The 16,675-nt window shown below is 38.2% G+C and overlaps 1 protein-coding gene across 1 annotated transcript in view; it reads left to right on the forward strand.

The window, feature by feature from the left end:
* The window catches only part of WDR49 (WD repeat domain 49), a gene marked incomplete at both ends in the record, with an annotated part of 136,260 nt that overhangs the window by 31,329 nt on the left and 88,256 nt on the right, over positions 1 to 16,675 (forward strand). Inside the window, 3 exon segments of the mRNA XM_079705231.1 lie at positions 329 to 503; positions 12,295 to 12,462; positions 14,309 to 14,448. Of these exon segments, the coding sequence (XP_079561357.1) occupies positions 329 to 503; positions 12,295 to 12,462; positions 14,309 to 14,448 (483 nt within the window).

Raw genomic sequence — 16,675 nt, forward strand, 5'->3', positions numbered from 1 at the left:
ACTTCTTACTGAATGACAGTAGAATATGCCTGTGAATGCTGAAATAGTCTAATTTGAACAATTTCCACTCATAATTATGTAAGCCTTTCATCTTTACTGTTTTTAATGACAAATAGATCATAAAAGCAAACAAATAAATGCCCTTGGTAATTGCATTAGCAACCTTGTAGTGTCATGTCTTTCAATATAACTGCCTGCAACCTTTAAATAATATTAAAGAAATGCCTGTTAATTCAATACCTATTCCTTATTAATCATAAAGAACATAGAATCTTCTTGCAACAGTTACCCTACCCATGTTTGTTTTTCTTGTAATGTCTCTCTCAAGGTTCAAGTAATTGCTTTCACAACGGCCTTGATTTCCCTTTTTGAGCATCCTGCTGGTGCATGTGAAGATGAAGAAGCAACCGTGACCATTAACTGGGCAGAGCTCTGCTCTGGACATCACAAATGTTGCTATACATTAGGGCACGAACTTCACTGTGGAGACTGGGTCACACAAGGTACTGAATTTAAACAACAATGAAAGAAACAGTCACCTTAGACTTCTACATTTACATTCTTAATGAAAATGTTTCACACACAGTGTCAAGTCTAGAAACTAATAATTGATTCCCTGGAGGTTTTGACCTGGACTTTGCTATCCCCTGCACACTAGCAGGAATACTTCTTTCTTTTTTTTCCTTCTAAAATTTATACCTCATACAATTAATTCAGGCGAACTGTGCAGTCAAGAAATCTCAAGACGGGAGAAAATTGTCACAGAATCCATTTAACTTCACCCCAACTCTGATCTGAACTAATTTTGTTTAGTCACATTTAGTCACATAATAAAAGAATTTAACAGGTACCCTCAGAACACTCCCTTGCTTTCTTTATATTCTCATAGGAAGTGTATTAGTTTGACTGCCTTCAGAATGGACTCTTCTCAGTTTTCTTTTCTTTTTTCTCTTTTTTGATATAATGGCTGAGTTGTTCTGATCTAGAGTACTTGAGTGGCAGTTTTCTGTGTGATAGGATTATGTTATAAAACAGCATCTATGGAAGGCCAGGACTTTCTTAAAACCTAGTCAACAATGAGTTTTTTAGTTTCACAATATGCCTAATTTTTTACAAAATTTGCATCTGATGGTTCAAGATCCAACTGTGCATTTTCTGCTCTGATACCTCTGTGGTCCAGACACTAAGGACTATGGTATTTTTCTCACTTCTAAACTGATACATTAAATAATGCTACATTCCAATAATGATTGGAATGGAAACTGTCAATCTCATTGTTATATTGTAGGTATATTACTAATGTTCTTTGAAGAAGAGATAGTCAAAATGGACCCAACTGTTGGCTTTTATGGTAGTTTTCCCCTCTTTGAGTTTTAGGAGTTTGGAACTAATTCCTTAATGCATGACCTACAATAATAATATCCCACATGATGAACTATAGGTTCTGTACTTTTTTCTTCAATATAAATCATACCATGTCTTTGGTACTTTCTACCTATCCTGTAATTCTGACATAATATAAATCATGGGAAAACCAAAAGATAAAAGTTTTTGGTCATCCACTATGTGTGACAGGCACAAAATTATGTGTTATGCTTTCATAACTTGGAAACAAGAAAGTACTAGAAAGTGAAGAGAGTCCTTGAAAGTGAGGGAGGTATTACAGCTGCTTCCAAACAAGCACGATATTTTAATACATAAACTAAAGACTAAAAAGACCGCAGTAGTAAAGTTATAGTTCTTGAAATCTGCTTGTAGTAAGTTCCCTGAAGTTTAGTTTGAGTTCCATGACCTTAAATTAATATGAATAAATAAAGAGAAAAGCTAATAGAATTCTGTTTTTGAAAAGGTTGGGGATGTAACAAGGTTTTAAAATTGAGATCATTTGTCTGAATATGAGTAGTGTCTAAATACTCTCTTCACACTCAGGGAGAGAATGGAAAGCTCTCACTCTAGACTCTGTCACAATTTCATTTAAATCTCTCAAAAACCAACGCTACTGGTGAAGTAATCTGCTGATGAGCTCTTGTCTGTTAAGTTGCAGGACAAGAATTTTTCTCTAGGTCAATGTGAATTCATTGCTCATCATATTTCCAGCATATCATTCTGATTTGTAGTTCTTTTACCTACTGACAAAAGAATATGCGAACTTAGTTTAGTATCAGCAGTAGATATTCATGTTTATGACCTAAGGAATGCACCTTTGGAGTTTAGCCTCTTAACCATGGCAATTAGGAATTGGCTATAGAAAAGTTTTATATATATTAAAAAATTAGGGATCTTTGTTATCTAATTTGGATTATATATGCCTTAGCTCTTTGAATTAAAACTCATAATCAGGCGAATAGTCTTTGGAAGAATAGCTGAAAGAATATATTTACTTTAGTCCACTTATTTAAATCAGTCGACAATTATTTATATTTTATGTGCTTTAAAACTGTCTTAGGCATTGGAGGCAGTGGAAGAAAGACAAATTATAGGCTTAACTCAAAAAACTTAATAGGTAAGTAAGAATTAAAGACATATAAAAGCATGTATTTGAACATTGTACAATGGTACTGAAAATTAACTACTAAATCATATAAACAAGATTTTGACTCCTATTGTAATTCTTAAGCAGGAAAAGACATGAGGAAGAGCTTCAAGGGTGAGTGGTGGTATTTGAAGGATGGATGGGTAGAGGGGAAAAAAGAGAGCATGGTGAACATAAATAAAGGTAGGCAAGTAGGCACAATAATGGAGGGTGAGGTGGACATGAATAGATCAGAGATGGAGTATTAGGACATAACAGTGCCTAGGTCTAATAAGGATGTCTGTTGGAAGATCTTGGCAACCAGGCCAAGTTCACATTTAACAGAAAAAATGAAACAGTGAAGCATTGAAGGTTTTTGAGGAAATTTGGGCAGACCTGATGTAGACAGGATTTAGGAAAATTTTATTTAGTAGTTCTGTCCAGCATAGATTGGGGGGCAAAGAAAGAAACTACAATCAGATTGGCTAGTTGGGATCATGAGAAAATGGAAATGGTAAGGCAAGGAGAGAAACAAGCAACCTTTTGAAACAGGAATCTTCAGGACTTGAGGTCTGAAATGTGGAATGATGAGCCGTTTTAGAATATCTCACAAAGACTTCTGTTCCCAGGTTGGGAATGTTCTATTTGCAGTTGACAGATGCCCTCCTGGGCCCAATGCTCAGACTCTCCCCGGCTTACTTTCTCAATGTTGACTACTTCTAGGATTCTTTATTCTGAGATACTCCTGATCTGCCACAAAAGAAGAGTCTTTCTTACCAGTATTGTTCTGATACTTCCCTTCCCTTTGCCAAGCTTCATATTTGTCTCTTCAACCATCTAATTCAGATGGACGCTTCCTTGTGTAATTTGCAAACTTCTCAATTTTGGCTTTGCTCCTGGGTTCCTACAAATTTCTGTACCCACATCTGAATCTTAGTTCTGTCTGTCATAACCCTCCCAATCCCAGATGTCCCAAATTTGGATGGCTCACTTACAAATCACATTTATACATAAATTGAAAATTAAAACAATATTCTTAGGGCAGGAAATATGTCCTTTATTCTCTTAAGTGTCCTTTATAACATGTAGTATAATGTTTCATACAACTTTCCCTTTCTCACTGATTTTAAGCAAGCTGATTGTGATGTGCCTTAGTTTTCTTGGAGAGTGTGTGTGTGTGTGTGTGTGTGTGTGTGTGTGTGTGTTTATGCTGACTGGAATTCATTGTGATTCTTGGATTTTCATTAAATTTGAAAATTTTTCTATTGCTATTTTTTTCTGAAGTTTTTTGTCTCCCGCTCTTTTTTTTTTTTCTGTAAGATGCTTGATATTGCCCTACTAGTTATGGAGGCTTTTTCATTTTTATTCAGCTGGTTCTTTTTTTAAATCACTATGCTTTAGTTGAGTTGGATTCTATTTCTGTGTCTTCAAGTTCCTGAATCTTTTCTTCTGAGATATTGCAGAGTGGTTTCAAAGGGTGAGTGAGGCTGCCTCTGTGGTTCAGGTGGGCTAGCGTGCCCCAGCCTAGTGCCTCGGTTGGGGGCAGCCCTGCAGAGACCTGTGGTGTGGGCTGCAGCCAATGGAGCCCTGACACGAGTGGGGCTACTTCAGAGAGCTGTGGAATAGGTGGGGCCGTTGCCACAGCGTGGGCAGTACCTTTGGGGGTGACGTTGCTATCCCAGTACATTTGGAAGGCAGATTATAAGACCAATGGACTATTTTTGAGCCATAAAGTTTAATGGAGTTTCCCTCTGTTAGGTTTTATATTTACTTGAGACCTATCACCTCTTTGTTCTTTCTTCTTTTTGGAATGGGAATGCCTGTCACATGCCTTTTCTATCATTTTATTTTGGAAACGTGTAACTTGTTTGGTTTCACAAGTTCACAGCTTGGAGAGCAATTTACCTCAGGATGGATAGTATCCTGAGTTTTACCCATGTCTGATATAGCTATCTGGATGAGATTTGAACTTAGACTTTAGAGTTGTTGTTGGAATGAGTTAAGACTTCTAGGACTGTTGAGATGTATTTTACATGCGAGAAGGACATGACTTTGGGGAGAGGGGCAGGGGCAGAGTGTATGGACTGGATTTTTGTGTCCTTCTCCCCCCGCAAATTCATATGTTGAAGTCCTAAGCCCACCGCCTACCCCCTTATAATGGTGCCTTTGGGAGGTGATTAAGTCATGAAAGTGTAGCTCTTGTGAACAGGAAGAGACCCCCAGAGAGCTCTCTCACTTCTTCCCCACATGAGGGCACAGTGAGAAGTAGGGCATCTGTGAACTAGGAAGTAGACTCTGACCAGACACCAAATCTGTCAGCACCTTGGTCTTGGACTTCCCAGCCTCCAGAACTGTGGGAGATAAATGTTTGTTGTTTAAATCACTAGGTCTCTATATTTTGTTACAGCAGCCTGGACTAAGACATTGAATAAACGTTATTAAAATATTTCAGAAGAAAAGAGAAACCAAAAGAAATCTTGCAAATATTGGTAGACATTTTTTTTTAAGGGGTGTTATTTATGGTAAAAAGAAAATGGTCAGGGTGAGAAAAATATATTTACCGATAGTGTATAGTGTAACACTCTATGAATGGCTGTTGAAGAAATGCAGTAGAAGAGAAGATAACTCAAAAAGGAGAAAGTAGAGAATATGGAAAGGTGAAGTATCTATATAAGACTTTGTCTTCTTTCAAGTTTTAGATTTGAAACTCAGATACCTCTGAAAGGGGACTGGCTTCCGTCCTAAGCAGTGGATGACTGCCTTTTCCCAGATTTAGTCACTGGGATTCGAAGCTTAAATACAACTTTTTTGTTTTTGGTTTGCTTGCAGGTCAGTTATTTCCCTATGAGGAGAATGGAAGGAGGCTGAAATGAGGAGGCAGGAAAAGGAAGAAGGCAGGCTGGAGTCAAGTAGAAGACAGTGGGCTTAGTAGTAATTGTGCTTCTTGGTCTGCAAGACTTACTGTGTCAGGAGCAAGCAAACAATGGCTGCATTCATGTGATACTCTTTTTACCCCAGCAACATGAATTGATATTCTTAGACCTCCTCAAGAAATATTTGTAGTGATTTCCTTCTCAGTGTGAGGAGGGAATGTACAATTGAGGAAAGAAACTAATACATGGCAAGTTTGGTGATAATGTTTCACTGAAGCTAATGATAAAATATCTGTAAAATTGAAATGTCAAAAGAAAAACTCAGTTTCAGACATGTGACTATTAGCTTAACTGCTTTAAGGTAAGGTTCATACTTATTTAAAACTTTGGAGGAGAAAATGTTTTCATTGCGTCTGAGTGATTCTGTGTTGTATGTTAACGGAAAAATAATTACCTTCTGAAATACTTGAAAAGTAAGCACAGTGATTTTGGGCAGTAGTGGCAAGACATAAATGTCATCAACCTCAAAGAAGTTTCTCTTTTTTTTGGTCCCAAAGAATTGCCTTTTCATATAGACAATATCATTGGAAACCTTGGAAACCAGAGACTGGAAGTACAGCTCCGGAAAGAGTGAATACTAAATTGCCAATAATAAAAATGATTGACTTTTTATTATGTTGAAAGGTGTTTCGCCCCCTTTGTTTGACCACGGCTATGAGTTTGAACTGATAAAATCACTAATTGCTGAGCTAATTAATGGAACTGTGCCAGGGAATTTAGAATCCAGGCAGCAGGTCATTTCCTTCGGGAGCCTTCATAATTGATGGGACTAAGTTTGGAAGAGAAGCCAGATTTAGTGTCTTGCTGGTGTGTTTTTCCACTTCCCTGCATCTAAATCAGTCCTGCAGACAAAAATGGTGCACCACTGAGTCAGCTGGAACACGCTGCCGTTCCTGCCAGCGCCGTCACTGGGTCTAAAGCAGTTGAAATCAGCTGTGAGCCACTGGCCTCAGTTTGAAGTAAAAGATCTTTTCCTGCAGCTCGTTCCACAGTGTGGTGGAAGGGTAAGATCCATTGTATTGTGAACCTAGGTCTAATCAGTATTCTGAAAATTCATTAAATGAATTGCATTATTATTTTTAATGTACCTACCAGTGCTGAGTTAGATGTATTTTGATTTTTAAAAATGGAATAGATAGAATTATTCTTTCTTATCTTTCCTCTTTGAAATGGCAGCTGCTCAGAATGTAGAGAGCCCTGTGGTGGTCTCAGAGAATGGGACTCCAACTTCAAAATAAGAAATGCAACTGAAAATAAACTCAAACAAGAGGGCATCAAAGAAAGTTCAAGGTAGGGAGTTTTCCTAAGTCATGTGACTCATAAAGTAAAAGCCCGAAAAATGATAATAAGAATTCCTAGTTAGAAATGGCCCAATTTTCTACCCTGCTATAGCTTTCAACTGTTGGCAAATGATAAAAGAGTGGCCTCATTCTAGCTTACTCTGAGGGTACTTAATAGAATTACTTACTTAGTTTTTAGGCATCACTTTTCATTTTCAAATCACTTTTTTCACATTAACTAATTGCTATTACACAGGGTTATTTTGACAGCAACATGAGGACAAAGATCAATGACAGCTTCCCTTAATGCCTTTTTTATGACTAAGGGGCAAGAGAGTGGAAGAGCTGAAAGTTAGCACCGTAAGGGACAGACATGATCAAATTGTCTTTTATCCTCTCAAATATTATTGAAAAGTAATTTTTAAATGTTTCTTTACCAATCCCCAAACTCAGTGAGAATGTTAAAAACAACTCATATACTTTATCAGTTCATCCCATTCCCTAGCTTGATATTTTAAAAATGTTTTCATCATAACCCATTATTTCCTTTCCTCTCTTCAAGAAGGGAGGAACACATTTACACATTTTTATATATCAGGTAATCTGATTTTAAGGAAATGGCTTTACTTTCACCTTTTACTCAGGCATTTTCAGGAGCTCTGGCATTTTACAGTTTAATCAGAAACGGGTTATATCTTGGTTTAGAAATAAAGTGTGAATTGTTGAGCCTCTAATATATAACACTACAGGCCCATGAATGTCACTTGCTAACCTCCAGTTTCAAATCTTACAGCAATACTTTAAATACCAGGGCAGAATGTACTTCTTTATATGTCTTTATAGCCTCAAAATTAAAGAAGATACTTGGATATAATGTGGAAACACATGACAAAGCAATTTTCTGGGTAGGAATTATTTTGATTGTAGTGTAATGATATTATGGAATTTCCATGGATTTGAAGATATAATTATAGTGCTGTGTTGTATACTTTATGTATTATAATATTGCTTCATTAAGTCAAGTTATAATAACTCTTAGCATTTTCTGTAAACAAAGGGAATATTTTCATTGAGGTTGCTCCTGTTGAGGATACTTGCCCTCAGATTTTATACTGTTGGTACTTCTAGTAAAGTAGCAGTGTTAGTGTAAAAGTGATCAACCTTTATGCTCCTAAAATTAATTGCTCCACAATGAGGCTCAAAGAACTCAGTTTTATAGGAACTGATTACTCCTTCCTTCCTTCCTTCATTTATCTCTCTTTCCTTCTTTTTTTTTTTAAGAAGGAAAGAGTAGATGAGAAAAAGATGGAAAACAAGAGGACATAGGAATACTATGTCCTAGGGGGATAAGTAGCAATAAAAAAGTGAAGAGATCAGGAAAGACTAAAGATGAAGTGGGAGTTTGGTCTGGGATTGAGAGTATGGAGAACATAAATGTAGTTGGTAATAGAAAGAACTTCAGATCACGTAACAGAAAGAACCTGGCATATACACGGCAGTGTGGCTTAGGGAAAAATAAGGATGCAGTAGTACAAAATGGAAAGCTCACAGCCAGACAGGACTGGGCTCAATCTCATCTCCACCTCCAATTAGCCACATGCCTTTGGGTGATATGGCTTTTGGACTGTTTCCTCATCAGTAAATTTGGGATATCTGCCCACTAAAGATGACTACAGGGTGAGGGCATCTGGCATGATGATACCTGGTAATGAATGGGAGGGATTCAAAAAATTACTGGAATAATTATTATAAGTAATCCATAGATTGAGGGAGATGACATGATGGGGGACGAGCAAGAAACATACCATCCAGGTGAATTCTGGGCAGAGTGGAGACATAGACCAGTTTGGCCCTTAGCAGGCTTTTTGTGTTTCACGACATTTCACAATACACTGCTCAGTGAATTATTCTGTTTGCCTAGAGCTCTGTGAGCTCTCCTTTCTGAAAGTCTCCTTTGCATTATTGCACCTCCTCCTTTCTTCTTTAGAAATTGTTTTCTGGCATTGATTTGTAGAACCCCCGCATCAAAGATCGGTTAAACTCATTTACTTTAAAGAAGTAGAAACTAAAAAGAGAAGCCCAAAGTGGGTTTTTTGGGTTTTTTTTGGTATTTTAAAAAATTAATTAATTAATTTGGTTGTGTGGGGTCTTAGTTGCGGCAGGCGGGCTCCTTCGTTGCAGCTCGCAGGCTCCTTAGCTGCGCCAAAGTGGGCATTACTGAACTCAGGTTGGGCTGCTCGCCACTTGAAAGTCAATACTTGAGAGACAAGTGCTGGTAGGAATGGAAAGGTTGCTTTATTCAGGAGGCCTGCAACCTGGGGAGAAGGCGGACTTGTGTTGTAGAACCAACTCGGAAGATTCTGCTCGGCCATGAAAGTTTTTAAAGGGAAAAAGGGGGAGTAAACTCATTTAATCATTGAGGTAGGGGGTCAGATTCATCACCATCTCCCATTGCATGCAGACTTGTGGACTCCTTGTGACCTTTCTTTAAATGCTGTCTTGTTCACACAGTTGGCTTGAGGGATTACAGAAGGGGAAGCTGGGGAAAAGATCTGGTCATCTGTTAATCACTTAGTCTTCATTTCTATTTCTTTGATCTAAGGAAAGAACCAACAGGTTAGGCAAGGCATTGTGTGATCAAAAGATTTGAAAGATGTGCTTGGGCAGGAGGTGAGTAGAGCATGGGGGCGCCTAGTTTAAAGGTTAGTTACAATATAGCTTTGCTAAAGTGACAAGACAAAAGGGGCTTCCTGCAGAGAGCTGCTTCCTGCAAAGGGCTCTTCCCTGCAAAGAGCAAAGCATATCCATCATTAGTAACTGAAACTTTAAGAATCACTTGAAAAAGCAGGTGAAGTGTTTTGCAATCCCAAATTACTTTGTAGCTGGAGATTAATTACCTGAGTTCTTCAGATCTATCATGGTTGGGCTTCATGAGTAGAAGGGGGGAGGTTCCCCAGATCCTGATATTTTATACAAAATTTTGTGTGTGTGCACATCTTTCTGGTGGAGAAGGTCTATATCTTTCATCAGATTCCCAAAGGGGCATTTAATATCCCAAATTTTAAGAACTATGGTTTAATTCTCTAGACTATAGAAGGATGGCAGTGCTCTAAGGAATGTATTCTAGTGTCTTGCTGCTCCAAGTGTGGTCCTAAGAGAGCATCAGCAACCACAACTGCGGATCGTTAGCAATGCAGCACCTTAGGTTTTCTGAATGAGTATCTGCGTTTTAACACCCATCTCTAGGTGACAGTTGTGCATACTAAAATATGAGAAGCCCTGTTCCAGTGGTCAGGAGATCAGATTTGACTTTGTACTCTGGCTCTGCCAAACGCTAATGTCCAATCCCGACTGGATTTTTAATATTGCACATTATATGACATTAAACTACCAAACTCAGAATCAGAATGCTTGGGCTCTAGTTCTGAGTTGGACAGCAGTCAGTTGCTGACTTTGGCCAAATCTTTGAACCTGCACGGGTCTCTATTTCTTAGCCTGTAAAATAAAGGAGTAGATTCGTCTTCTTTGAGCTCTGAATTTACCTTTTGTTTCCCACACATGTGTTTTGTCACCACTTATCTCTTGAAATGCTCTCTTTTTGTCAGGGCCCACCAAATGTCTCCCAAACCCTGAAGCCCACACTGGTTTCTTTCATCTTTGAACTTCTATTATAATTTCTGTACTACTCGATTTATCCCTTTATTGTATGCTAAAGTTTTCTGTAATTGTTTGATTTACATATCTTTTTTTCCAAGCTTGGGAGCATCCAAGCTATGTCTATTTCTTCTCTTATTAAAGGTATCATAGCACAGGGCACGTAGTAGACGCCTAATAAATCTGAAGATTGGAGGCTTTGTTTTGAGAGAGGACATCTATATGTGACACATGAATAGCCCCAATCTCCTTAGTTTTAAATTGGTCATGTTAAAACATATAAGTCCCAGTTGCTTTTAGAAGCAATCATCTTAATAGAATAAGCTCAAAGGGAAGAATGTATTGAGCTATACTTCTGCCTCTCAGAATTTCCTTGCCTTTAGTAATTCGGAAATGTATGTATTCATATATATGTGTGTGTATATATATGCATATGTATATACACACATCTATATAAAGCAAATTAAATTCTTTCACCAAAATTGTAAGACTATTTCCAAGTTAGTTACTAATAAGTTAGCTTGCCATTTCCAGCACAGCTAACAATACAAATACTGTGGTTCTCACTTGGAGAAAGAATTTTTAAAATAATCTTAAAATGACAGAGGGCAGAAGACTCCTGTGTTAGAGAAAAAAAGACTTCATTACTCCCAGCACAGCAAGCCCCATGAGTATCCGCATATTTGTGTCAGTTCCCCTTGACACCCAAGTCCCACAGAGGCAAAGCAGACAGTTGCAGGTGAATGCCCGCACACGCAGTGGGTCATGTTACAGCAGAGGAACCCTGAGTTTAGAGAACCTGAATCTTCTACAGTGGGCAGGCGCGTGCTATCTTTTGCTCCAGAGTTATTCTTGGTAGTAAATTTGTCTATAATTTGCTGCAAAGGGAGAAGTGATCTTACATTCTAAGGCTGTTTTCCATGTAAACATCTTCAACAAGATAGTGTGGAATGAACTGCTGTCAGGGATTAGTTTCATAAGAAGTGCAGGAATGCTAGTGATCCATTGAGAATTGTATTCCAAGAGTGTTATTTTTGATTCTGTATAATAAATGGATCAGAAACATTTTCAAGAGCTGTTCTATTAAAGCATCTTTTCTTAAGCTGTACAAAGTTCCAACATCCCTCTTTATGTGAGGCAGAAATTTGGGCTTGAAGTCAAATCAGAAATCTTTCACCTTGGGGCACAAATCATTGTCTTAGTAAAATGCAAAAGAGAACTGCCCTCTAACCATGGAGGGCTTAGTGGTTTGAAGTTGGTGACAGAGCAGCTATGTCTTTTGGAGCCCGAGAGTCTGATAGGAATGCACAGGTCGTTCTGACAAAAGGCAGCAGGATCACTTTTGTTGCTTGGGAAGTGGGATTTGGCTGCCCGTCTAGTACTAGATAATCAGGAACAGGGGAACAGCCAATCATCCTGGGCTTCTAGCTGTGTTTGTGACTCTTGGCAGAGCATTGAGTCCAGGACACCCCACTTTCAAACATTCTAGACCAGTCAAAACATAAAAAAAAACAGTGGATTTGGTGTGAGCCGGACCTTGAGAGCAGCAGATGGCTGCTGAGCTCCTGTTTGCCTGCTTTAGACCCAGGAGGAAGAGCCCAGCATTTTGGCCAGGTGCTTATATCCCGAGAATCCCACATGATTATTATGATTAATATTGTTTCCTGTCATGTGTTCTAATTAAAAAAATTTTTAAGCTATCGGCGGGGAGGAAAAGTCTGAATGCAGACTTTGATGTAACTTTTCACTGTGGGTTCTTTGGTGAGAGAAGGGTTTAGTGAGGTGTTTTCTAAGTGTCAGGTTGCATCATCATAATCTGAGTTTAATTTTTAGTTTTATCTTTTAAAACAATTCTATTTTGCCTGTATCTTTTGAGAAATAGACTAAAGGTTGTTTTCTTTTCTTTTTTAATCAGTTACTTACAGTGCGTCCTTAGATGCTGTTATTTCCAGTACAACCAGCAATACAAACACTGTGGTGCTGGCATGGAGAGAGAAATCAAAAAAGCGTCTTAAAATGACATCTTTCAACATTGCCCAGGGCATTCGTGCTTTTGATTACCACTCTCGTCTCAATTTAATTGGTATGTAAAATAAATCATGATAACTATGAGGGACTCATCAATAGTCTGGGATGTGTATCTGCACGCATGGAGCCTCTTCACCATGTTGCAATATTGCCAGAGAGACCAACTTGAGCAGCTCACATTTTATTATGTCTGATAATGATGCATTATGATGTGCAGCATATATGTACTACATTGGGGTGACAATATGAGAAAGTTCCCCAGTGCTTTAATGAGTCTTTTTATCAGAATTGGTGGGGAATGTAAAATGACATAGAGAAAGAATGCAGTCTGCCTTCTGCCATCTTCCTAACATCACCAGATGCTCAGCCTAAATACATCATTTTCTTATGTGTGTGCGTGCACACACGCACACACACACTCACTCACTTACTAGAGAAATGCAAAATGTAGAATGTTTTTCAATCACCTTTCAGAATACAACTTCTAATGCTTTTTGAAAAATTTCAGATTTGTCCTTTAGCATACTAAAGGAGAGTTCTTTATTTGATGTAAATTTTAGCTGAAGAAATAAGCAATAAAGGTTTTCAGGCATTATCTATTTAAATAAAATATTTAGGTATTTTGAAAGCTGATAATTTGATATATATGATATTAGTTCAAATATTATAAAAAAGTGAGATTATTTTAAAAATTAATAAGGTAGTACAGAGAATGAACATACATGGCCTACAGAATGGGTCATATTAACCCTCTTTCAAAAATTATCATTTATATATAGTATATAAATGATATCAGCTAAGCTGAGTCTCTAAAATTCCCAACAATCACAGCTGACAATCATGGTAAAAAGAGACCTTGACTTTGAACTCAGGAATATGCCAACATCAGACTTTCAAGGAGGATTGTAGATATATTAGAGAAAGCTGGAGGAGTTAGTGAATTGAATTTGGGAGGACTCAAATATCAACCATTGCATTGATTCATTGATTATTTCAGCCCCTTTATACTGATCGCTACCTTGTTCCTGGCACAGTGCTGGTATTACATATTACTGTATGCAGTAACACTGAGGGTAAAATTTATCAATTGTCTTACTAATTTCATACTATGGGGTAAAGACTTGAAACAAGAGTGGATTTACTTCCTCTTATTGCTATAACCCTTACACTGGGTATTAATCCAAATAGGGGTCTGCCATTTATGGCGATTCCATAAATGTGAATAAGTTCAGCTCCACAGTTGGCCCTAAGCAAGGGAACGACAAAGAGTGCTCTGCTGAGTTTCCCCAGACCTGAAGAAGCACTGTGCTCCCAGTTTTTGATGTGCTCCCTGAATATAATCAATTTGTGTTTAAAAAAACCCAAAAAAACTATTGCCTCAATAGGGCAGGTCAAACATATATTTCTGCTGCTTATTTGCTTGCAAATACTTGATTATTTACATGACAGTGAAAATAATTGGTTTCCTTACACTTTTTCATTAATTTGGGAGCTTTAAATATTGTTTTAGTTCTCTCTTAACCCTGGAATAATTTTAACGTGGTCTGCATTCCTAGGCTGTGATGGCTGTAGAGGGGGAACTTTGGGACTGGGAGAAGGATTTTCTCCCCTCCGGGTTGGGCTACTGGTTGCCTCTTAATGGAACTGTCTTGTCCTTTCACCCCATTCAGACTCCTTCTCCCCTCCACCCTGCATTTCAGCTATTTCCAGTGATAGCATCCATGCATTAGCCTGGGCTATTGGACAATGATAAGATTTTCCTTCCTTCAGGACGAGGGTGCATTAGTGCTCAGAAGGCTTTTATCAACCTACGGTGATACAGTATGTGATATACTCGTTTCAAAAAAAAGTAGAGTATTCATGTTATTAAAAACATTTTTTTTCTTTCTCATTCTGATTAGCAATTAACAATAAAGTTTGCCTTTGGAACCCCTATGTTGTCTCTAAGCCAGTTGGTGTCCTTTGGGGTCACTCAGCCAGTGTAATAGCTGTCCAGTTCTTTGCTGCAAGAAAACAACTTTTCCTCTTTTCCGAAGATAAAGTTAGTAACAGTGTGCATTTAATTTATTTAGTTCTGCCTCCCCAGTTCCTACCCAAATGTGTCTTTGGTCCGAAATTCCTCTTAGAGCTGGTGTAGATTTTTATAATATAGTGACTTACTACTATGTTTTTGGAAATCTGTATTTTAAAAATGATACTGATAGTAATTTAGGAATAGTCCTGGACAACTGGACAAGGTGTTTCATTAAAAAAAATTGTTTTAAACCGTGTACTCATAGATGTAATCCTTATTTTTGGGTTCTCAATAGGCCACATTTTGAGAGTTTCCAAAGTACTCACTAATGCAATAAAAATACAAAACAGAAATAGGAATGAGAAAATGTTGCTTTGATAAGATATGGAATAGGCACAGCCAATTAACTATTGTTGCTTTTCCATTGAAGAGACTCAGTAAATTAGAAATCAAAGTTAATCTGAAGAATATCAGGTACATTAAGAACATTTCAGTTAAGTATATTAGTCCATTCTATTTGATAATATTGGTGCAAATTCTAAATATGGTGGAAAAAAATATTGTACCAAAACCAGGTAGTCCTGGTTGTATCCTGATCACATTATTCACTACTCGTATCTCCCAGAAAAATTTCTTTACCTCTAATAATCTCATCATGTGTTCCTCTGTAAAGCTTCTGTTTTACATAATGCCTGATATAGATCCAGTTAACATGTGATAGATTTCAAGATACCTGGCTGTGAAGAGAAGAAGGATGGGCAATAGGCTTATTGGGGACAGCCTCTGAGACTTTTTCAGTGACTCTGACTTTTAATTCTATTCTAAAGTGATACTTGTATATGTGAAAATTAAATAGAAAAAATAGAAATTCATCTTCAACTCCTTAGCCTCACCCTATGTATAAGTCCTGCCAAACTTGCTTATTTTACTGTATTACCTATCAGACCATAAATCTCCTCCCTTCACCTGAAACTTCACCACTCAACTGCCAATTCTAGTTGATTCTACCATCAAATATATTTATCAGCCTCACCTCTCCCTCTCAACTGCCATTGCTCTAATTCAAAATCTCATCCTCTTTTGAATTATTATCTTTCGAGTTAGCTCATCCAAAACATTGCAAGGTTGCCTAACATGTCTCCCGTCTTGCATACGGGTCTGATTCCAATCTGCCCTTCCTCCTGCTAATTAAGTGGTGTCTAAGAAAAAAATCTTCAATACCTCCTCTTACCCTCATTCTAAATATCAGCTCTAAAATTCTTAAGCTTTTATATAGAGCCCTCCCCCGGTCTCCCAGGCCCACTTCACTTCTTGCTTTTCTCTTCCATTCATCTGATACTCCGCATCACACTTTGCCTGTTTCCACCACGCTGCCTCGTGGCTCTGCCACGTGCCCTTCTTTCTGCCTTCAGTTCCCTCTCCTCCATGCTCAATTGGCAAAAGCCTATTTATCCTTGAAGTTTCAGACTTTCTGGAGTCTTTCAGACAGACCTAGGTGTTTCTTTCTCTGCACTCCCATTACACCTGTGTGTCCCTCCTTAGAGCATGTGTTCTGTTGTACTGAAATTGTAGTTAACTTTCCTAAGTAGGGTCAGTGTCTTTTCAGCTTGTACACTTGGAATCAGTCACAGTGCTTGGCACCTTGCAGTGTTTGTTCAGTGATTTTTTTTTTTTTGGCTGCATTGGGTCTTCATTGCTGCATGCGGGCTTTCTCTAGTTGTGGCAAGTGGGCTTCTCACTGTGGTGGCTTCTCTTGTTGCAGAGCACGGGCTCTAGGTTCACGGGCTCAGTAGTTGTGGCTCACAGGCTCAGTAGTTGTGGCGCACAGGCTTACTTGCCCTGTGGCATGTGGGATCTTCCCGGACCAGGGCTCGAACCCGTGTCCCCTGCATTGGCAGGCAGATTCTTAACCACTGCGCCATCAGGGAAGCCCCAGTGATTATTTTTTGACAGTTTGAAGTGAATACATATTACTGTGAATCTTAAATAGGAAAGAAACTCAGAATGAAGACTTTTCTGATGCCTTAGCTTTTAGTTGTTCTGTTTTCTGAGATCTTTTAGCACTTTGTTCTAACTCCCATTATTGAATTTGTTTTTTAAAATATTTATTTATTTGTGGTTTTTTTTTTTTGGCTGCCTCAGATCTTAGTTGTGCATGCAGGATCTTTCTGTGTGGTGCGTGGACTGTTTGTTGCTGTAGTTGTGGCCTGCAGGCTTAGTTGCCCCGCAGCATGTGGGAATCTTATTTCTCTGA

The sequence above is a fragment of the Hyperoodon ampullatus genome, assembly GCF_949752795.1.
Source record: "Hyperoodon ampullatus genome assembly, chromosome: 5".
NCBI lineage: Eukaryota > Metazoa > Chordata > Mammalia > Artiodactyla > Ziphiidae > Hyperoodon > Hyperoodon ampullatus.